General features: G+C 41.8%; 1 protein-coding gene across 1 annotated transcript in view; it reads left to right on the top strand.

The window, feature by feature from the left end:
- Positions 1-25,000, top strand: part of LOC131962389 (receptor-type tyrosine-protein phosphatase mu-like) — a gene marked incomplete at its 3' end in the record, with an annotated part of 101,832 nt that overhangs the window by 59,512 nt on the left and 17,320 nt on the right. The window contains exons 19-24 of the mRNA XM_059327389.1: positions 1,057-1,089; positions 6,774-6,892; positions 7,032-7,106; positions 7,859-7,885; positions 12,947-13,125; positions 22,985-23,072. Coding sequence (XP_059183372.1) covers positions 1,057-1,089; positions 6,774-6,892; positions 7,032-7,106; positions 7,859-7,885; positions 12,947-13,125; positions 22,985-23,072 — 521 coding nt within the window. The remainder of the gene's footprint in view (positions 1-1,056; positions 1,090-6,773; positions 6,893-7,031; positions 7,107-7,858; positions 7,886-12,946; positions 13,126-22,984; positions 23,073-25,000) is intronic.

The following is a 25,000-nucleotide window of genomic DNA, read 5'->3' as shown; positions in this document are numbered from 1 at the left end:
TACGTCTGAAAAGATGACGGACGTTCACCAGGAGAACGGGGTCGTGTCCCAGGTTTACGTTAATAACGTTGTTTTTAGCTTACTTAAGTTGTTTTTAAATAGCTTACATTGTTTTTTGTAACTTAAGCTGTTTTTAAGTAAATTACTTTGTTTTTCCGGAACTTACGTTGTTTTAAATAACTAACATTGTTTTAAATAACTAACATTGTTTTTACATAACTTACGTTGTTTTTATGTAACTTACATTTTTTTTACATAACTTACGTTGTTTTATGTAACTTACGTTGTTTAGGTAACTTACGTTGTTTTTACGTAACTTTCATTGTTTTTAGGTTACTTACATTGTTTTTCGGTTACTTACATTGTTTTTACGTACCTTACGTTCTTTTTACATAACTTACGTTGTTCAGCTAACTTGCGTTGCTTTTAGACTTTTATGTCATTTCTTTATGTAACTTACGCTGTTTTAGAAAGCTTACGTTGTCTTTACATAACTTACATTGTTTTTACGTAACTTACGTTGTTTTTTACGTAACTTATGTTGTTAAGGTAACTTGCGTTGTTTTTACATAACTTACGTAGTTTTCAACATAATTTACATTGTTTTCACGTAAGTTAGGTTGTTTTTACGTAACTTACATTGTTTTCAACGTAACTTAAGTTGTTTTTACGTATGTTAGGTTGTTTTTTACGTAACTTCTGCTGCTCCAGACTCCGTCCAGAAAAGCTTTGTTTTAACAGCAGACAAAGACTCAGTTCAGCATCATGTTGTTGTTGTTGTTGTTGTTGTTGTTTAGATCTTTAGTTTATTCTCATTAAATCAGATAAATCTGATGTGTAACGGTGGATAAACGGTCCAGGTGTACCTAATAAAGTGGACACCGGCCTCAGACCTGTAACCATGACAACCATTTCACCTGCCCCTCCCCCACACTGTGATTGACACCTCTCCTCCGTTTGACTCATCTGTTCTGAGACATTAATCTGTTGTTTTCCTTTTTCTGTTTTTCTTTTTTCTTTCCCTCCATTCCATCCCTCCCTCGCTCCGCCCACCAGACGGAGAAATTATCACTCCTACACTTACTACCTGTGAGTAACCTTTGACCTCTGACCCCTCACCTTCACCCTCACCTTCACCCACACATCACACCTGTCCTGCCTGATCCTGATCCTGATCCTGATCCTGATCCCTGATCCCTCTGATCCCTGATCCCTCTGCTCCTGATCCCTGATCCTGCTCCCTGATCCTGATCCTCTGATCCCTGATCCTCTGATCCTCTGATTCTGATCCCTGATCCCTCTGATTCCTGATCCTCATCCTCTGATCCCTGATACCTCTGATCCTGATCCTGATCCCTGATCCCTCTGATCCCTGATCCTCATCCTCTGATCCCTGATACCTCTGATCCTGATTCTGATCCCTCTGATCCCTGATCCTCTTATCCCTGATACCTCTGATCCTGATCCTGATCCCTCTGATCCCTGATCCCTCTGATCCCTGATACCTCTGATCCTGATCCCTCTGATCCCTGATCCCTCTGATCCCTGATCCCTGATCCCTGATCCCTGATCCCTCTGATCCCTGATCCCTGATCCCTGATCCTCTTATCCCTGATCCCTGATCCCTGATCCCTGATCCTGATCCCTCTGATCCCTGATCCCTCTGATCCCTGATCCTGATCCCTGATCCCTGATCCTGATTCCTGATCCTGATCCCTGATCCTGATCCCTGATCCTCTTATCCCTGATCCCTGATCCCTGATCCTGATCCTGATCCCTCTGATCCCTGATCCCTGATCCTGATCCCTGATCCTGATTCCTGATCCTGATCCCTGATCCTGATCCCTGATCCTCTTATCCCTGATCCCTGATCCCTGATCCTGATCCTGATCCCTCTGATCCCTGATCCCTGATCCTGATCCCTGATCCCTCTGATCCCTGATCCCTGATCCTGATCCCTGATCCCTGATCCCTGATCCCTCTGATCCCTGATCCTGATCCCTGATCCTGATCCCTGATCCTGATCCTGATCCCTGATCCCTGATCCTGATCCTGATCCCTGATCCCTGATCCTGATCCCTCTGATCCCTCTGATCCCTGATCCCTGATCCTGATCCCTGATCCTGATCCCTGATCCCTGATCCCTGATCCTGATCCTGATCCTGATCCTGACATGAACCAGCTGATGTGTTGAGTGTCCCTCTGGTTGGTTTTTGAGTCTTTTCATTTGATTTAAGTGATGAATCATGTTTGTATTTTTTAAATCTGGATCCTATTTCAGGGGCCAAAACAGAAGAAATCCAGTTTAAATGGAGAGAAACTGTAAAAACAGACGTTATCGCAAGAGTCTGAACTTACTGACAGTCCTTGAAGGCATCATCAGTTCTAAAAAGTGTTAAATGCTGATATTAGTGTCAGAATCTCTTTATTCAGTGTCAGTGTTGGTGAACTCTCTGAACCCCACGTATGTTTACTTCACTCCAATAAACGGAGAAAAATCCTCCGTTTATTGGAGAAATAAACTGTGAAAACAGACGTTATCATCAGAGTTTGAACTTTCCAACGGTCACGAATGCATCATCAGTTCTGAAAGTTTTGGTTATTAAAGCGACCAACACAAAGCTTAAAATGTTGACATTTCTGTCAGAATCACCCTGTTTACACAGAGCAGAGAGGAGAGGACAGGAGAGGCTGTTTACACAGAGCAGAGAGGAGAGGACAGGAGAGGCTGTTTACACAGAGCAGAGAGGAGAGGACAGGAGAGGCTGTTTACACAGAGCAGAGAGGAGAGGACAGGAGAGGCTGTTTACACAGAGCAGAGAGGAGAGGACAGGAGAGGCTGTTTACACAGAGCAGAGAGGAGAGGACAGGAGAGGCTGTTTACACAGAGCAGAGAGGAGAGGACAGGAGAGGCTGTTTACACAGAGCAGAGAGGAGAGGACAGGAGAGGCTGTTTACACAGAGCAGAGAGGAGAGGACAGGAGAGGCTGTTTACACAGAGCTGAGAGGAGAGGACAGGAGAGGCTGTTTACACAGAGCAGAGAGGAGAGGACAGGAGAGGCTATTTACACAGAGCTGAGGGGAGAGGACAGGAGAGGCTGTTTACACAGAGCAGAGAGGAGAGGACAGGAGAGGCTGTTTACACAGAGCAGAGGGGAGAGGACAGGAGAGGCTGTTTACACAGAGCAGAGAGGAGAGGACAGGAGAGGCTGTTTACACAGAGCAGAGAGGAGAGGACAGGAGAGGCTGTTTACACAGAGCAGAGAGGAGAGGACAGGAGAGGCTGTTTACACAGAGCAGAGAGGAGAGGACAGGAGAGGCTGTTTACACAGAGCAGAGAGGAGAGGACAGGAGAGGCTGTTTACACAGAGAGGAGAGGAGAGGACAGGAGAGGCTGTTTACACAGAGCAGAGAGGAGAGGACAGGAGAGGCTGTTTACACAGAGCAGAGAGGAGAGGACAGGAGAAGCTGTTTACACAGAGCAGAGAGGAGAGGACAGGAGAGGCTGTTTACACAGAGCTGAGAGGAGAGGACAGGAGAGGCTGTTTACACAGAGCTGAGAGGAGAGGACAGGAGAGGCTGTTTACACAGAGCAGAGAGGAGAGGACAGGAGAGGCTGTTTACACAGAGCTGAGGGGAGAGGACAGGAGAGGCTGTGTGTTAGTTTTTTCTGTTTTGACTCGACTCCAACACGCCTCCAGGTTCCGGCTCCTGATTGGTCGAACACTTCCTGCTTCCTGTTTGATTCTCTGATGTGAAAAGTAAAAATAAAAGTTTTTGATCGATAAACAGACGAGGAGAGAAACCTGCAGGTATCTCCATCCTCCGCCTCCACAGGGAGACACACTCCTCCTCAGGTCACCGTGTGTGTGTGTGTGTGTGTGTGTGTGTGTGTGTGTGTGTGTGTGTGTGAGTGTGTGTGTGTGTGAGAGTCTTCAGCTGCAGCTCAGTCTAATATTAGTAAATAATAATAAATAAATTGATACAAAATGAACCACAGAGCTCCAATAATCACATAAATGTGATTATTGGAGCTCTGTGGTTCATTTTGTATCAATTTATTTATTATTTACTATATATATATATATGTGTGTGTTTTTATATGTGTATATTTATATATAATTTGGCAGTTTGATGGTCTAAAAAAACTGAAAAATATAAATTTTCTTTATAATTATTCTGAATTTTTTTTTAACTCTTCTGTTCATCAGAATTGAAGTTGAAGCGAGTCAGATAAATATAATAATAATAACGATAATAATAAATATAATAATAACAATAATAATAATAACAAATGTATTATTAATAATAATAATAATAATGTTCTTATAATATCGTCTTTTCTGTCATAAAAATCCTAAAATAAAACTCAAACTGAGGCCAAAAGTATGTGGACGCTTCATGCTTCATGTTGCTGCAGGAGGCTGTGTGTGTGTGTGTGTGTGTGTGTGTGAGTGTGTGTGTGTGTGTGTGTGTGTGTGTGTGTGCAGTGGAGCAGGGTTAATAGAATTAGCTGGCTGTAATAAACCTGTCTGATCGAATGATTGTTACAAGGAGAGACACACACACACACACACATACACACACACACACACACACACACACACACACACACACACACACACACGCTGGCATCCATTAGCGTTAACAGCGTGTCATTGTCCTGTCGCTCATTAGATTAGCATAGATTAGCCTTGACATGCATCTGTGTGTGTGTGTTGCTAAATCAATCAACACCGACACCTCGCTGGTGATGTCATCACACACACACACACACACACACACACACACACAGTGAGTCTCTTTTGAAAACATATTTAAATTATTAACGGTAATATTAATATTATAATTATTATTAAGATGAGAAAAGTCTCTTTGCAGTCGTTGTGTGTCTCTTTGCAGTCGTTGTGTGTCTCTTTGCAGTTTTTTTTGTCTCTTTGCAGTCGTTGTGTGTCTCTTTGCAGTCGTTGTGTGTCTCTTTGCAGTTTTTTTGTGTCTTTGCAGTCGTTGTGTGTCTCTTTGCAGTCGTTGTGTGTCTCTTTGCAGTTTTTTTGTGTCTTTTCAGTCGTTGTGTGTCTCTTTGCAGTCGTTGTGTGTCTCTTTGCAGTTTTTTTTGTCTCTTTGCAGTCGTTGTGTGTCTCTTTGCAGTTTTTTGTCTCTTTTCAGTCGTTGTGTGTCTCTTTTCGGTCGTTGTGTGTCTGTCCTGTGTGTGTGTGTCTGTCCTGTGTGTGTGTGTGTGTGTGTGTGTGTGTGTGTGTGTGTGTTCAGACTCTGCAGGTTTTTTGAAGCTCAGAAGAAGAAAAGGGAGACATGAGGGGGAGGAGGGCAGCGCCTCGCCTCGGGGCGCTTTCACCGTCATCCATGCTCACCCCGACACACACACACACACACACACACACACACACACACACACACACACACACACACACAGCTGCTTTCACTGATGTCTTACTTTCCAGTTTAAAAGGCTTTTATATATATAAATATATAAATATGTTTCAGTATTTTTTTCTTTTTCCATTTTCAGGTCAGGGTTAAACTTTTCAGTGTGTGTTCATGTGTGTGTGTGTGTGTGTGTGTGTGTGTGTTTGTTTGTGTGTATATGTGTGTGTGTGTCAGCAATCGGACAAATGGATGTTTTTTTATTCACACACTCGGAATAGAAAGAGAGAAAATAAATCGAGCTTTTAAAACAGACAGAGTGAATGTGTGTGTGTGTGTGTGTGTGTGTGTGTGTGTGTGTGTGTGTGTGTGTGTGTGTGTGTGTGTGATCTACAGATGATGGACGGACGAGAGGATAAAAGGATGTTTTTCTGTGGTTTAAAGATGTTTTTTCACTCTGCAGTGGTTATAAAAGAGAGACAGACAGACAGACAGACAGGCAGACAGACAGACAGACAGACAGGCAGACAGGCAGACAGACAGACAGACAGACAGGCAGACAGGCAGACAGACAGACAGACAGTCAGACAGACAGACAGACAGACAGACAGGCAGAGAGACAGACAGACAGGCAGGCAGACAGACAGACAGACAGACAGACAGACAGACAGGCAGACAGACAGACAGACAGACAGACAGACAGACAGACAGGCAGAGAGACAGACAGACAGACAGGCAGAGAGACAGACAGGCAGACAGACAGACAGACAGACAGACAGACAGACAGACAGACAGACAGGCAGACAGACAGACAGACAGACAGACAGACAGACAGACAGACAGGCAGACAGACAGACAGACAGACAGTCAGACAGACAGACAGACAGATTTCTGTGGATAATGTATTTTACGTCAGCAGTGATTTCTTAATTTATTGTGAGTTGATCTGCTGATTATTTCTCTGGTTCTTGTTTGTCCAAATTGACAAATTTAGTAGAAAAACTGGCTCATTTACAGGAAATGTGACAAATTTAGGAGAAAAAAGTGAAAAATATTTGTGAAAAAGTGGCAAATTTACGAGAAAAAATTTACACATTTACAGTAAAAGTGACTAATGTAGACTATGTAGACAATGTAGACTAACTAGAAGTACATGTTATAATTATTCCACCTTAACTAGAAGTACATGTTATAATTATTCCACCTTAACTAGAAGTACATGTTATAATCATTCCACCTTAACTAGAAGTACATGTTATAATCATTCCACCTTAACTAGAAGTACATGTTATAATCATTCCACCTTAACTAGAAGTACATGTTATAATCATTCCACCTTAACTCGTGCGGGTGTGAAGCGTCTTCATGATCGTTTGTTTTCGTCTCTGCAGGAAGTTGGCGAAGAAGAGGAAGGAAACGCTGAGCTCCAGACAGGAAATGACTCTGATGGTCAACAGCTCCCAACACACAACCATGGTGGACACACACACACACACACTGAACGGACGCAGTGAGTACACACACACTCACACTCACACACACTCACACACACACACACACACACACACACACACACACACACACACACACACACAGATCAGCTGTTGGTTTTCTCTGATTATCTTCGTCTCTGTTGTCTCTTTGTCCAGCTGTGTCGTCTCCGTCCTCCTTCACCCTGAAGACAAACACCATCAGCACCACCGTCCCCAACTCCTACTACCCAGGTAACACACACACACACACACACACACACACACACACACACACACACCTGTAACTGTTTCCATCAAGCAGAACAGAAGTAGAAAAAAGTGACAAATTTATGCAAAAAAGTGACACATTTGCAGGAAAAGTGGCAAATTCAGAATAAGAAAGTGGCAAATTTATAGGAAAAATGTGACAAATTAACGAGAAAAAAGTTGTTTTTTTTCTATAAAAATTTGACAAATTTCCGGGAAAAGTGTCAATTTTTCTTAGAATTTATTGGAAAAGTGGCATAATTAGTAGAAAAAAGTGACAAATTTAGTAGAAAAAATTGACACATTTACGGGAAAAGTGTTAAATTTAGTAGAGAAAATTGACAAATATAGTAGAAAAAGTGACAAATTTATGGAAAAAAGTGACAAATTTGCGGGAAAAGTGTCAAATTTAGTAGAAAAAGCGCAGTGTGCAGACGTTTGACAGAATGATCCGGACTGTGGCTGCTGTTGGGATATACGGGGATGTAGGGAGCTGACTTTTCCTTCTTCTTCTTTTCTTTTTCCTTTGTCCTGCCTGTCTGTCTGTCTCTCTGCCTGCCTGTCTGTCTCTCTGCCTGCCTGTCTGTCTGCCTGTCTGTCTGTCTCTCTGCCTGCCTGTCTCTCTGCCTGCCTGTCTGTCTCTCTGTCTGTCTGTCTCTCTGCCTGCCTGTCTGTCTGTCTCTCTGCCTGTCTGTCTCTCTGCCTGTCTGTCTGCTGCTGATGTGTCCTGATGGCAGATCCTTTCGTTCCGACGGCAATTCTGGGTGAGACACTTTTCTTTTCTTCTTCTGTAGGACAGAAAGAGCAACGTGCACAGGTAGACAGACAGGTAGACAGACAGGTAGACAGACAGGTAGACAGACGGGGAGTGGACAGACAGGTGGGGCACAGTGAAGGACAGGGAGGATGGAGAGAATGAGAAAGAGAAAGAGAGAGTGATACTTGCTTCCATCCATCCCTGCTTGCTTCTCGTTCGGCTGCTTTTGGTTCTTTGGGTTTTTTTAACTTTTATTTTTTTCAGTTTTGTATCTTTTATTTTTCTCCTAAACCTCCATTTATGATCATTATATTTATTTATTTGTTTGTTTATATTTTATTTTATTTTCTTTTATATAAATTTTGTTCTTTTTTATTGATTCATTTCCTTTTTATTTATGACATTTTGTTTTAAAATGTATTTGATACATTTTGACCTTTTCAGTTCAGTTTTTGTTTTTGTTTGTTTGTTTGGAAACGACGGTGGGCTTCACTCCATCCGCATCACGTCTGTCTGTGACCTCCAACCTCTGCATGGACACAACACGCCCTCAGGACTGGGACAAACACAAACAAACAAACAAACAAACAAACAAACAAACAGCCGAGTCAGTCAGAGGTGCTGTTCGCTGCTGATCTCTGGATGTTTCTCGTGGAGATATGTAATAAATAAACAGCCTCATAACGATCCTTCATAAACATTATTTACTTATTTACAACTAAACACAGCAACTAAAAACAACAACAACAAGTTCCATCCTTCGAACACGTCGTTCTGCAGCAGCTGTTAGTTCACTGATCTGATTCTAATAACTCACTTTACGCCCTGAAATAGTTTGTTCACTGCAGACGTTTTCTACCACAGCTCCCATAGACTCCTATGAGAATCTCAGGACATGGTAAGGTTCACTGCTGGAACAAAAAGCTTTGGTTTGGTTGAATTTGTGCTCCGTCAGCACTTCTCTAAGGTTATGGCCAAACAGTTCCTGGTTTGGCTCTAAAAGACAGTTTAAAGAGGAAATAAATGATGGAAATGCTGGAAGTGAACCTCGCTCAGAGTTTGTAACTGCAAACTTTTTAAACAATACTCATGCTCAAAATATACGGAGCACAGGCTCACAAAGCAAACATTCACAGATTTATGGGAAATAAGTCATGAATTTACATGAAAAAAAGTGAAACATTTATGGTAAATAGTGACAAACTTCCCAGAGTTAAAAAAAAAAGCGGCAAATTTAGAAGAAAAAAGTGACAAATTTAGTAGAAAACAGTGACAAATTTAGGGGGAAAAGCGGCAAATTTATAGGAAAAAGTGACACAATTAAGAGAAAAAATTTACAAATTTATTTGGCTGCTTTTGGTTTTTCAAATTTAGTAGAAAAAAATTGACTAATTTACGCGGGGGAAAAAATGCAAATTTAGTAGAAAAAAGTAACAAATTTACGGGAGAAGTGGCAAATTTATGGGGAAAAAATGGCAAATTTTCAGGAAAAAGTGACAAATATACGGGAAAAAAGTGGCAAATTTAGTTGAAAAAGTGGCAAAATTAGTAGAAAAAGTGACAAACTTACAGCTAATTTACTAATTTAAGGGGAAAAGTGGCAAATCTTGTAGAAAAAAATGGCAAATTTACAGGGAATGTGGCAAATATTTTGGAGAAAAAAGTGGCAAATTTACAGGAAATGTGCCAAATTTACGGGGAAAAGTGGCAAATTTACATGACAAATGTGACAGATTTTCGGGAAAGTGTTGACTCATGTTTGAAAGTAAAATCCTCTCACTCTGCTAAACTAACCGGCACGTCTTGACGCTAACTGCTAGCTTAGCTTCAGGTCCTCCTCTCTCCTCAGCAGGTCAGGACGTTAGCGGTCAGTTAGCCAGGTTAGCTCAGTCAGAACAAACAGAGCCACTGTAGGAGCTAGTTTCTGTTGCTTAATGCTAGCTGTGTTAGCGGTAGCTCAGGCTAAAGCTAAAGTTGTTGCTGATACTCTGTCTCCTCTTCTTCTTCTTCTCTTCTATCTACTCTGTGTAAAGTGCCCATTAATGGTAAGTGGTTAAGTTTGGGGCTAAGGGGGCGGGGCTCATGTTGGGGGGGTCACCACTGCCAATGCATGGACCCACCCGCTGTGATGTCATCAGTTAGCTTGGCCACGCCTCATTTTACCCCTCTGTGAACTTGTGACATCACAATCCCCGACTCCTCCCACCATTTCACCTCGAACCAATCGGCCCCGCCCACCTCTCTCCGATTGGTTCTGTAGTCGTGGTCGTCTCATCCGTCCGTCACAAACCACCGCCCGCATCACACCGCCATCTCCTCGCCCTCGCCATGACTGGTTGGGCTGTTTGGGATAGAGAGTTTCTGATTGGTCAGTCAGCCCCAGGCTAGCCAATAGGAACAGAGCTAGAGAGAGTAGTGGGAGGTTTGTCCGCCGAGTGTTTGTTGAAATGTTCCGTCAGAGTCCCGGACCTTTCTTCCAGGTTTGTTCTGTTCCAGGACTCTGCTCTCTTCACACTGCAGCTCCCAGAACCTGGACCACATCTGGACCAGTACTTAGACCATCTGGACCAATACTTAGACCATCTGGACCAGTACTTAGACCACCTGGACCAGTACTTAGACCATCTGGACCAGTGCTTAGACCATCCCGTACTGGGTCTGGACCAGTACTTAGACCACCTGGACCAGTACTTAGACCACCTGGACCAGTACTTAGACCGTCCCGTACTGGGTCTGGACCAGTACTTAGACCACCTGGACCAATACTTAGACCATCTGGACCAGTACTTAGACCATCCCGTACTGGGTCTGGACCAGTACTTAGACCACCTGGACCAGTACTTAGACCGTCCCGTACTGGATCTGGACCAGTACTTAGACCACCTGGACCAGTACTTAGACCGTCCCGTACTGGGTCTGGACCAGTACGTAGACCACCTGGACCAGTACTTAGACCATCTGGACCAGTACTTAGACCATCCCGTACTGGGTCTGGACCAGTACTTAGACCATCCCGTACTGGATCTGGACCAGTACTTAGACCATCTGGACCAGTACTTAGACCATCTGGACCAGTACTTAGAACTACCCGTACTGGATCTGGACCAGTACTCGTCCAGGCCGTGCTGGTTCTGGACCAGTACTTGGACCGTCCTGTACTCGATCTGGACCAGTACTTAGACCATCTGGACCAGTACTTAGACCAGCTGGACCAGTACTTAGACCATCCCGTACTGGATCTGGACCAGTACTTAGACCATCTGGACCAGTACTTAGAACTACCCGTACTGGATCTGGACCAGTACTCGTCCAGGCCGTGCTGGTTCTGGACCAGTACTTGGACCGTCCCGTACTGGATCTGGACCAGTACTTGGACCGTCCCGTACTGGATCTGGACCAGTACTCGTCCAGGCTGCTGGTTCTGGACCAGTACTCGTCCAGGCTGCTGGTTCTGGACCAGTACTCGTCCAGGCTGCTGGTTCTGGACTGGTCCTGTCAGGTTATTTGTGACGGCTGCAGTGTGAAAAGAATCGGAGCCGACGCGTCCTCTCTCCTGATTGGACGCCACGTGTCACATGTCTGTGTTGGTGGCTGTGATTGGGCTGTTCATCCTCAGATCATTTGTCCTTTTGCATCTGGAGACAATTTACAAGACAGAGTGACGAAAAAGTGACAAATTTACGAGAAAAAGTTTGACACATTTATAGGGAAATGACAGAAAAAATACAGATTTATGAGCAAAAATGTAGACATTGATTTGGAAAAAATTACATTAATTGAGAAAAAAAATAAAATAAAAAAAAATACAGAGACACTGAGGACAGAAACACTGAGGACAGAGACTCTGAGGACAGAAACACTGAGGACAGAGATACTGAGGACAGAGACTCTGAGGACAGAGACACTGAGGACAGAAACACTGAGGACAGAGACTCTGAGGACAGAGACACTGAGGACAGAGATACTGAGGACAGAGACACTGAGGACAGAAACACTGAGGACAGAGACTCTGAGGACAGAAACACTGAGGACAGAGACTGAGGACAGAGACACTGAGGACAGAAACACTGAGGACAGAGACACTGAGGACAGAGACTGAGGACAGAGACACTGAGGACAGAGACACTGAGGACAGAGACTGAGGACAGAGACACTGAGGACAGAAACACTGAGGACAGAGACACTGAGGACAGAGACTGAGGACAGAGACTGAGGACAGAGACACTGAGGACAGAGACTGAGGACAGAGACACTGAGGACAGAGACACTGAGGACAGAGACTGAGGACAGAGACACTGAGGACAGAAACACTGAGGACAGAGACACTGAGGACAGAGACTGAGGACAGAGACTGAGGACAGAGACACTGAGGACAGAAACACTGAGGACAGAGACACTGAGGACAGAGACTGAGGACAGAGACTGAGGACAGAGACACTGAGGACAGAGACTGAGGACAGAGACACTGAGGACAGAGACACTGAGGACAGAAACACTGAGGACAGAGACACTGAGGACAGAGATACTGAGGACAGAGACACTGAGGACAGAGACTGAGGACAGAGACACTGAGGACAGAAACACTGAGGACAGAGACACTGAGGACAGAGACTGAGGACAGAGACTGAGGACAGAGACACTGAGGACAGAGACTGAGGACAGAGACACTGAGGACAGAGACACTGAGGACAGAAACACTGAGGACAGAGACACTGAGGACAGAGATACTGAGGACAGAGACACTGAGGACAGAAACACTGAGGACAGAGACACTGAGGACAGAGACTGAGGACAGAGACACTGAGGACAGAGACACTGAGGACAGAGACTGAGGACAGAGACACTGAGGACAGAGATACTGAGGACAGACTAAAAGAGAAATGATAATAACAGTGTGGACTTTTGACCAGTTGAACACCAGTGACCCATGTCCCCGACATCACCCCGTCTGTCCTCCGTCTGTCCTCCGTCTGTCCTCCGTCTGTCCTCCGTCCGTCCTGCGTCTGTCTGTCCTCCGTCCGTCCTGCGTCCGTCCCGGCGGTGACGTGCTGCCTGTGTTCCTCCCCAGACGACTCCCACACCATGACCAGTGAGACCAGTAGCCTGGTCCAGTCCCACTACCAGCAGCGGGAGGCGGAGCGCTACCAGACGGGGCAGCTGCACCCGGCCATCCGCGTGGCCGACCTGCTGCAGCACATCACACAGATGAAGTGTGCCGAAGGGTACGGGTTCAAGGAGGAGTACGAGGTGAGACACACACACAGACACAGACACACACAGAGACACAGACACACACAGAGAGACAGACACAGAGACACAGACACACACAGAGACACAGACACACACACAGAGAGACAGACACACACAGAGACACAGACACACACAGAGACACAGACACAGAGACACAGACACACACAGAGACACAGACACACACAGAGACAGACAGACACAGAGACACAGACACACACAGAGACACAGACACACACAGAGACAGACAGACACAGAGACACAGACACACACAGAGACACAGACACACACACACACAGAGACACACACACACACACAGAGACAGACACACAAAGACACAGACACACACACACACAGAGACACAGACACAGACACACACAGAGAGACACACACACACAGAGACACACAGAGACACACACACAGAGACACAGACACACACAGAGACACAGACACACACAGAGACACACACACACAGACACAGACACACACAGACACACACACAGAGACACAGACACACACAGAGACACAGACACACACACACAGAGACACAGACACACAGAGACAGACACACAGAGACACAGACACACACACACACACAGAGACACAGACACAGACACACACAGACACACACACAGAGACACAGACACACAGAGACAGACACACAGAGACACAGACACACACACACACAGAGACACAGACACAGACACACACACACACAGAGACACACACACACACACAGAGACAGACACACAGAGACACAGACACACACACACACAGAGACACAGACACAGACACACAGAGAGACACACACACACAGAGACACACAGAGACACACACACAGAGACACAGACACACACAGAGACACAGACACACACAGAGACACACACACAGAGACACACACACAGAGACACAGACACACACAGACACACACACAGAGACACAGACACACACACACACAGAGACACAGACACAGAGACACACACAGAGAGACACAGACACACAGACACACACGCAGAGACACAGACACACACAGAGACACAGACACACACACACACAGAGACACAGACACACAGAGACACACACAGAGACACACACACAGAGACACAGACAGAGACACAGAGAGACACACACACAGAGACACACACACAGAGACACAGAGACACAGAGACACACACAGAGACACAGACACACACAGAGACACACACACACACACAGAGAGACACACACACACACACTCACACACACACACACACACACACTCACAGTAGAGTCTAATAGATTTCATCATGTGGAAACTAAAGCTGAAGATGAATCTGACATAAATGTTGAATGTTCAGAGGATAAAGAACATTACGAGTCCATTCTCCTGCTGTTACGTCTCATTAATTATTGCAGCAATTCTGGGTTGATACCACTTGTTACACACATTTGTGCTAACTAAAAAAAAGACACAAAATAACAAAAAAAGACACAAAATGACCAAAAAAAGACACAAAATTACTTAAAAAAAGACACAAAATGACAAAAAAAGACACAAAATGACAAAAAAAAGACAAAAAATGACCAAAAAAGATACAAAATGACAAAAAAAGACACAAAATGACAAAAAAAGACAAAAAATGACCAAAAAAGATACAAAATGACCAAAAAAAGATACAAAATGACCAAAAAAGATACAAAAGGACCAAAAAAAGATACAAAATGACAAAAAAAAGACCAAAAAAAGACCAAAAAAGATACAAAATGACAAGAAAAGACACAAAATTACAAAAAAAAGACCAAAAAATGACTAAAAAAAAAGATACAAATTGACCAAAAAAGACACAGAAAAACTATGAATAGACGCAAAATGACCCAAAATTATATATTCTTTAACTGAAGAATGAATAAAAACCTCCAGAATCCCACATTCAGAGTCCAAGAGAGAGAAAAAGCTGCTGTGATTCTCTTTGAGAAACTTTTTGTGTATTTGTGCGATTGTATGGCAGCCACTTGTGTTGTGTTGCCTGCTGATAAACGCCCTTATTGTGAAACTAGAGTGGAAAATTGGCTCATTTCCTGTCTGACCCGATTTATGCAGCTCAGAGACTTTAGGGACCTCAGGACGCACAAAGACTCACAACAACAACACACATTGACTGCAGCAGAAACAAGACTGTCATCAGCATAACGTGGTTAAAAAACACGGAAACTAACAAAGTAACTAAAACTAGAATTGAAAAAACATTTTTGTTCACTGAAATAAAAATGAAAATGAGTTTTTTGTTTTTTTTTAAACGATAACTAACTAAAACTGTATTTTGTGGTTCCAAAACGAACTAAAACGAACTAAAACGAACTAAAATTTGAGTGAAAATGTCCTTCGTTTTGGTCTTTGTCGACTTTTTTCCTCTCTCATCCAGAGTTTGTGTTTCTCCGTGCTGAGTGTGTTTCCTGTTCTGAGGGTTAAATCAGCGTAACGACTCCATGTTTCAGTAAAGAGAAACTTGTCGGCTGTCAGGAAACATCAGAATGAAGCGTCTAGTTGTGATGGTTAAAGAGTCGCTGGAGCAACTCTGTAAACATTAGAAGTCTTTGATTCACCATCAGATCACTAGTCACGTTGGGTTTATAATACATGAAGATGAACCAGTGAATAATCCTCCTGGTTGATAATAAATGTGTTTATTATTGATAATAAATGTGTTTATTATTGATAATAAATGTGTTTATTATTGATAATAAATGTGTTTATTATCAGCTGGTTAGTGAACAGGAACACATGGTGAACCTGTTTACTGAGACTGGGATGTTTACACAACAACAACAACATGATAAACACCTGAACTGTCAGAGTTCATAAGTTATTGTGTCTGAGATGATGAACCACAGAAATAAAGGAGCATTTATTATGTGACACCAACACACAGACCAGCACTAAACACTAATAAACTCTCTATAAACTATTAATCTGACTGGATTAAACAAGATTAAAACTAGAACTGATATAAAATCCATCTGTTGTAACTCGTTGGTGATCAGATCAATGACTTCAAGTCATTGATTATCAGTTCATCAGCACAACACAGACTGTCAGAGTGTGTGTGTGTGTGTGTGTGTGTGTGTGTCCACATGTTTACCCATTTTCATCAGGAGAAACTCACTAATGGATGTTACTTACCTGAACACACACACACACACACACACACACACATGGACATACATTATAGATCTTCCCTCCAGCTAATGGGCCAAAACAGGGAGAGAGTGTGTGTGTGTGTGTGTGTGTGTGTGTGTGTGTGTGTGTGTGTGTGTGTTCAGGTCTGGCTGCCTGCTCGTGGGCTGCCCTCAGGGCTAATCCATTATACATACTGAGTACACACACTTAGACACACACACACACACACACACACACACACACTTAGGAACACACACACACACACACACTTAGCAACACACACACACACACACACACACACACACACACTCGGCCTCCATTTGCAGGAAGTTAGCAGAGTTCTTCTGTCTGTTTCTCTTCAATCTGCTACAAATATCTCCACTTCACACTTTAAATCAGTTTCTCCTCCATCCTGCTGCATCAGCTCCCGTAGACTCCTATGAGAGGCTCTACCACAGCTCCCATAGACTCCTATGGCATAGGGCCAAGCGGTTCTTGGTTGGGCTCTAAAAGACAGTTTAAACAGTTTTTAGTCATGTTGTGTCTTTTTTGGTCATTCTGTATCTTTATTTTTTATCATTTTAGGGCTTTTTTGGCCATTTTGTGTCTTTTTTTGGTAATTTTGTATTTTTTTTCATTGTTTTGTGTCGGTTTTGCAATTTAATGGGTTTCTTTTGTCATTTTTTGTATTTTTCTGGTGTTTTCACGTGTTTTGTGAGGGTCAGTTGTGTTTTCTTGGTAATTGGAGCTTCTTTTTGAATGACTCAGTGTTTTCTGGGAGCAATAAACGTTGCTGACGTAGTTGCACCAACCACATAGAGCAGGTTGTTGCAGCAGTAAACGTTGCTGACGTAGTTGCACCAACCACATAGAGCAGGTTGTTGAGCAGTAAACGTTGCTGACGTAGTTGCAGCAACCACATAGAGCAGGTTGTTGAGCAGTAAACGTTGCTGACGTAGTTGCAGCAACCACATAGAGCAGGTTGTTGAGCAGTAAACGTTGCTGACGTAGTTGCAGCAACCACATAGAACAGGTTGTTGCAGCAGTAAACGTTGCTGACGTAGTTGCAGCAACCACATAGAGCAGGTTGTTGAGCAGTAAACGTTGCTGACGTAGTTGCAGCAACCACATAGAACAGGTTGTTGCAGCAGTAAACGTTGCTGACGTAGTTGCAGCAACCACATAGAGCAGGTTGTTGAGCAGTAAACGTTGCTGACGTAGTTGCAGCAACCACATAGAACAGGTTGTTGCAGCAGTAAACGTTGCTGACGTAGTTGCAGCAACCACATAGAGCAGGTTGTTGAGCAGTAAACGTTGCTGACGTAGTTGCAGCAACCACATAGAGCAGGTTGTTGAGCAGAGACGCTGAGTCGTGACTTTATAATCTCAGAGTTTGTGTTTCTGACCGCTGTTGTCTCCCTTCATGCTTCTCTTATTAATAATGTGACGGACAGCTGAACGAGGTAAGACGCCGTCTCCGTTTGTCTTCATGTCCCCTGGATCACATGCTAGCTGACACACACACACACACACACATTAGCATCGTAGCTTAGCATCACTGAGAGCTGCAGGAGAAAAACATCTGACATTTACAAGAAAAAACAGAAAATCTCTGAGATTTAGAAAACGATAAATTAACGAGTAAAAAAAACACAAATTCATGAAAAATGATTTATGTGTCTATTGTTATTGTTATTGTGTGTCTTTTTTAGTCATTTTGTGTCTTTTTTGGTCATTTTTAGTAATTTGTGTCTTTTTTAGTCATTTTGTGTCTTTTTGGTCATTTTGTATCTTGTTTTAGTAATTTGTGTCTTTTTTAGTCATTTTGGGGTTTTTTTTGTCATTTTGTATCTTTTCCTAGTAATTGTGTCTTTTTTAGTCATTTTGTGTCGTTTTTGGTCATTTTGTGTCTTTTTTAGTCATTTTGTGTCGTTTTTGGTCATTTTGTGTCTTTTTTTAGTCATTTTGTATCTTTTTTTCAGTAATTTGTGTCTTTTTTAGTCATTTGTGTCTTTTTTGGCCTTTTTGTGTCTATTCTTAGTTTTTTTGTTGTTGGGTTTTTTTTATTCTTAGTTAAAATTTTATAATCTCTGAAATCTCTGAAAAGTATAAATTTACTTTTATTTTAAGTCTGTAATTTATAAGAATGAAATGAGAATTTGAAGTCAGAGATTTACAAAAATAAATCACAAATTCAAGAAAAAATCTCCTGGATGTGAAAATGATGAATTTACAAGAAGAAAACAAACACAAATTTATGAAAAAACAAACCACAAATTCAATCTCAGTTTATAAAGTCAAACATTTTTAAGAAGAAAGTTAAAAAATGTTTCTGGTCATAAATTAATTTTGTGCAATAATCCAAAGGTGAGGCTGACTTCCTGTTGGCCTTCAAAATAAATCATCCCTGCAGCTCTCAACGTTATTATTATTATTATTATTATTATTATTATTATTATTATTGTTTACATGTTGTTTGCACTTTGCAGTTGGATAATTCAAGTCACAGACTGTGTGTGTGTGTGTGTGTGTGTGTATTAATTTATAATCTTTTTTTCCACAGTTTTTGTTGAGAATCTCTGAAATTATAAAGTCATAAATTTACACCAAAAAACACAAATTGACAGAGAAAACACCTCAGATAATCTCTGAGATAATAAAGGAAAGAAACGTCATTAATCAGCAGAAGTCTCGTTCTGGGTCCGTCTTTATGCTTTACAGGGACAGAAGGAGGCTGTTGGCAGGTAGCATTAGCATTAGCATTAGCATCTGAAACACACACACACAGTCATTAGTTCTTTCATCCATAGATTCTTTTGTTTTTTATTTTTTCCCCTTTGTTCATCGCTGTCAATCACATAGAGCTCAGTGTGTGTGTGAGAAGGACACAAAACAACAACAAAGAGACACAAAACAACAACAAAGAGACACAAAACAACCACAAAGAGACACAAAACGACCACAAATAGACCCAAAACAACAACAAATAGACAGAAAACGACCACAAAGAGACACAGAACAACAACAAAGAGACACAAAACGACCACAAAGAGACACAGAAGGACCACAAAGAGACACAAAACAACAACAAATAGACCCAAAACAACCTCAAATAGACACAAAATGACCACAAAGAGACACAAAACAACAACAAAGAGACACAAAACGACCACAAAGAGACACAGAACGACCACAAAGAGACACAAAACAACAACAAATAGACCCAAAACAACCTCAAATAGACACAAAATGACCACAAAGAGACACAAAACAACAACAAAGAGACACAAAACGACCACAAAGAGACACAGAAGGACCACAAAGAGACACAAAACAACAACAAATAGACCCAAAACAACCTCAAATAGACACAAAATGACCACAAAGAGACACAAAACAACAACAAAGAGACACAGAACAACAACAAATAGACCCAAAACAACAACAAATAGACACAAAACGACCACAAAGAGACACAAAACAACAACAAATAGACCCAAAACGACCACAAAGAGACACAGAACAACAACAAATAGACCCAAAACAACAACAAATAGACACAAAACGACCACAAAGAGACACAAAACAACCACAAATAGACACAAAACAAAAACAAATAGACACAAAACGACCACAAAAAGACATAAAACAACAACAAATAGACACAAAACAACAACCAATAGACACAAAATGACCACAAAGAGGCACAAAACAACAACAAATAGACACAAAACAACAACAAATAGACACAAAACGACCACAAAGAGACACAAAACAACAACAAATAGACACAAAACAACAACAAATAGATACAAAACGACCACAAAGAGACACAAAACAACAACAAATAGACACAAAACAACAACCAAGAGACACAAAACGACCACAAAGAGACACAAAACAACAACAAATAGACACAAAACAACAACAAATAGATACAAAACGACCACAAAGAGACACAGAACAACAACAAATAGACTCAAAACAACAACAGAGACACAAAACAACAACAAAGAGACACAAAACAACAACCAAGAGACACAAAACAACCACAAAGAGACACAGAACAACAACAAATAGACTCAAAACAACAACCAAGAGACACAAAACAACCACAAAGAGACACAGAACAACAACAAATAGACTCAAAACAACAACCAAGAGACACAAAACAACCACAAAGAGACACAAAACAACAACAAATAGACTCAAAACAACAACAGAGACACAAAACAACAACAAAGAGACACAAAACAACAACAAATAGACTCAAAACAACAACAGAGACACAAAACAACAACAAAGAGACACAAAACAACCTTGAAGACACAAAACAACCACAAAGAGACACAAAACAACAACAAATAGACACAAAACAACAACAAATAGACACACAATATCCACTAATCAACAAAAAACGGCCACAAAGAGACACAAAACAACAAGAAATAGACAAAAAACAACAACAAAGATACACAAACCAACCACAGAGAGAATAATAAAAAGTGTTTGAGAGTTTCTAGTCTTTAAACTCGTCGGAGATGAGAGTTTCTAGTCTTAAACTCGTCGGAGATGAGAGTTTCTAGTCTTAAACTGGTCGGAGATGAGAGTTTCTAGTCTTTAAACTCGTCGGTGGTGAGAGTTTCTAGTCTTACACTCGTTGGAGATTAGAGTTTCTAGTCTTTAAACTCGTCGGTGGTGAGAGTTTCTAGTCTTAAATTCGTCGTGGTGAGAGTTTCTAGTCTTTAAACTCGTCGTGGTGAGAGTTTCTAGTCTTACACTCGTCGGTGGTGAGAGTTTCTAGTCTTACACTCGTCGGTGGTGAGAGTTTCTAGTCTTACACTCGTCGTGGTGAGAGTTTCTAGTCTTACACTCGTCGGTGGTGAGAGTTTCTAGTCTTTAAACTCGTCGTGGTGAGAGTTTCTAGTCTTAAACTTGTCGTGGTGAGAGTTTCTAGTCCTAAACTCGTCGGTGTTGAGAGTTTCTAGTCTTAAACTCGTCGTGGTGAGAGTTTCTAGTCTTAAACTCATCGGTGGTGAGAGTTTCTAGTCTTAAACTCGTCGTGGTGAGAGTTTCTAGTCTTAAACTCGTCGTGGGGAGAGTTTCTAGTCTTAAACTCGTCGTGGTGAGAGTTTCTAGTCTTAAACTCGTCGTGGTGAGAGTTTCTAGTCTTTAAACTCGTCGATGGTGAGAGTTTCTAGTCTTAAACTCGTCGGAGATGAGAGTTTCTAGTCTTTAAACTCGTCGTGGTGAGAGTTTCTAGTCTTAAACTCGTCGTTGGTGAGAGTTTCTAGTCTTAAACTCGTCGGAGATGAGAGTTTCTAGTCTTTAAACTCGTCGGAGGTGAGAGTTTCTAGTCTTAAACTCGTCGTGGTGAGAGTTTCTAGTCTTAAACTCGTCGGTGGTGAGAGTTTCTAGTCTTAAACTCGTCGTGGTGAGAGTTTCTAGTCTTAAACTCGTCGTGGTGAGAGTTTCTAGTCTTACACTCGTCGTGGTGAGAGTTTCTAGTCTTTAAACTCGTCGGTGGTGAGAGTTTCTAGTCTTAAACTCGTCGGAGATGAGAGTTTCTAGTCTTTAAACTCGTCGTGGTGAGAGTTTCTAGTCTTAAACTCGTCGTTGGTGAGAGTTTCTAGTCTTAAACTCGTCGGAGATGAGAGTTTCTAGTCTTTAAACTCGTCGGAGGTGAGAGTTTCTAGTCTTAAACTCGTCGGTGGTGAGAGTTTCTAGTCTTAAACTCGTCGTGGTGAGAGTTTCTAGTCTTAAACTCGTCGTGGTGAGAGTTTCTAGTCTTACACTCGTCGTGGTGAGAGTTTCTAGTCTTAAACTCGTCAGAGATGAGAGTTTCTAGTCTTTAAACTCGTCGTGGTGAGAGTTTCTAGTCTTTAAACTCGTCGGTGTTGAGAGTTTCTAGTCTTAAACTCGTCGGTGGTGAGAGTTTCTAGTCTTAAACTCGTCGTGGTGAGAGTTTCTAGTCTTAAACTCGTCGGAGGTGAGAGTTTCTAGTCTTAAACTCGTCGGTGGTGAGAGTTTCTAGTCTTAAACTCATCGTGGTGAGAGTTTCTAGTCTTAAACTCGTCGGTGGTGAGAGTTTCTAGTCTTAAACTCGTCGTGGTGAGAGTTTCTAGTCTTAAACTCGTCGTGGGGAGAGTTTCTAGTCTTAAACTCGTCGTGGTGAGAGTTTCTAGTCTTAAACTCGTCGTGGTGAGAGTTTCTAGTCTTAAACTCGTCAGAGATGAGAGTTTCTAGTCTTTCAACTCGTCGTGGTGAGAGTTTCTAGTCTTTCAACTCGTCGTGGTGAGAGTTTCTAGTCTTTAAACTCTTCGGTGTTGAGAGTTTCTAGTCTTAAACTCGTTGGTGGTGAGAGTTTCTAGTCTTAAACTCGTCGTGGTGAGAGTTTCTAGTCTTAAACTTGTCGGAGGTGAGAGTTTCTAGTCTTAAACTTGTCGGAGATGAGAGTTTCTAGTCTTAAACTCGTCGTGGTGAGAGTTTCTAGTCTTTAAACTCTGCTTTGATGATCTGCTACGTGTCTCTCTGAGTTTATTCTGTGTTTCTGTGTTGTTGGAGACTCGGTTCTCTCTGAGACTCGTCTCCTAATTGGAGTTAATCGTGTTCAGCCACAGAACAGGAAATCAAACACTTCCTGCATTATTCATGACTTTCATCATCGCTTCTCTTTCTGAACAAACGGTCGTTTCTCCTCAGAGCTTCTTCGAGGGACAGTCGGCTCCCTGGGACTCCGCCAAGAAGGACGAGAACCGCATGAAGAATCGCTACGGCAACATCATCGCCTGTACGTACACAACAACTACACAACATGTACACAACATCTACACAACATGTACACAACATGTACACAACATGTACACAACATGAACACATCTACACAACATGTACACAACATGTACACAACATGAACACAACATCTACACAACATGTACACAACATGTACACAACATGAACACATCTACACAACATGTACACAACATGAACACAACATCTACACAACACGTACACAACATGTACACAACATGTACACAACATGTACACAACATGAACACATCTACACAACATGTACACAACATGTACACAACATGAACACAACATCTACACAACATGTACACAACAAGTACACAACAACTACACAACATCTACACAACATCTACACAACATCTACACAACATGTACACAACATGTACACAACATGTACACAACAAGTACACAACAACTACACAACATCTACACAACATCTACACAACACGTACACAACATGTACACAACATGTACACAACAAGTACACAACATGTACACAACATGTACACAACATCTACACAACAAGTACACAATAAGTACACAACATGTACACAACATGTACACAACAAGTACACAACATGTACACAACAAGTACACAACATCTACACAAGTACACAACATGTACACAACATGTACACAACAAGTTCACAACATGTACACAACATGTACACAACATCTACACAACATGTACACAACATGTACACAACATGTACACAACATGTACACAACAACTACACAACATGTAAACAACATGTAAACAACACGTACACAACATCTACACAACATGTACACAACATGTACACAACAACTACACAACATGTAAACAACATGTAAACAACACGTACACAACATCTACACAACATGTACACAACATGTACACAACATCTACACAACATGAACACAACATGTACACAACATGTACACAACAAGTACACAACATGTACACAACATGTACACAACATGTACACAACAACTACACAACATGTACACAACATGTACACAACATGTACACAACATCTACACAACATGTACACAACATGTACACAACAACTACACAACATGTAAACAACATGTAAACAACACGTACACAACATCTACACAACATGTACACAACAAGTACACAACATGTACACAACATGTACACAACATGTACACAACAAGTACACAACAACTACACAACATGTACACAACATGTACACAACATGTACACAACAAGTACACAACAACTACACAACATGTACACAACAAGTACACAACAAGTACACAACATGTACACAACATGTACACAACATGTACACAACAAGTACACAACAACTACACAACATGTACACAACAAGTACACAACAACTACACAACATGTACACAACATGTACACAACATGTACACAACAAGTACACAACAACTACACAACATGTACACAACATCTACACAACAAGTACACATCTACACAACATCTACACAACATGTACACAACATGTACACAACATGTACACAACATCTACACAACATGTACAAAACATGAACACAACATGTACACAACATGTACACAACATGTACACAACAAGTACACAACATGTACACAACATGTACACAACAAGTACACAACAACTACACAACATGTACACAACAAGTACACAACAACTACACAACATGTACACAACATGTACACAACATGTACACAACAAGTACACAACAACTACACAACATGTACACAACATCTACACAACAAGTACACATCTACACAACATCTACACAACATGTACACAACATGTACACAACATGTACACAACATCTACACAACATGTACAAAACATGAACACAACATGTACACAACAAGTACACAACAACTACACAACATGTACACAACAAGTACACAACAAGTACACAACATGTACACAACATGTACAC

This window comes from Centropristis striata, chromosome 23 (genome assembly GCF_030273125.1).
Source record: "Centropristis striata isolate RG_2023a ecotype Rhode Island chromosome 23, C.striata_1.0, whole genome shotgun sequence".
Taxonomy (NCBI): domain Eukaryota; kingdom Metazoa; phylum Chordata; class Actinopteri; order Perciformes; family Serranidae; genus Centropristis; species Centropristis striata.
Note: the sequence above shows the minus strand (reverse complement) of the source record. Positions and strands in the feature narration are given on the sequence as shown.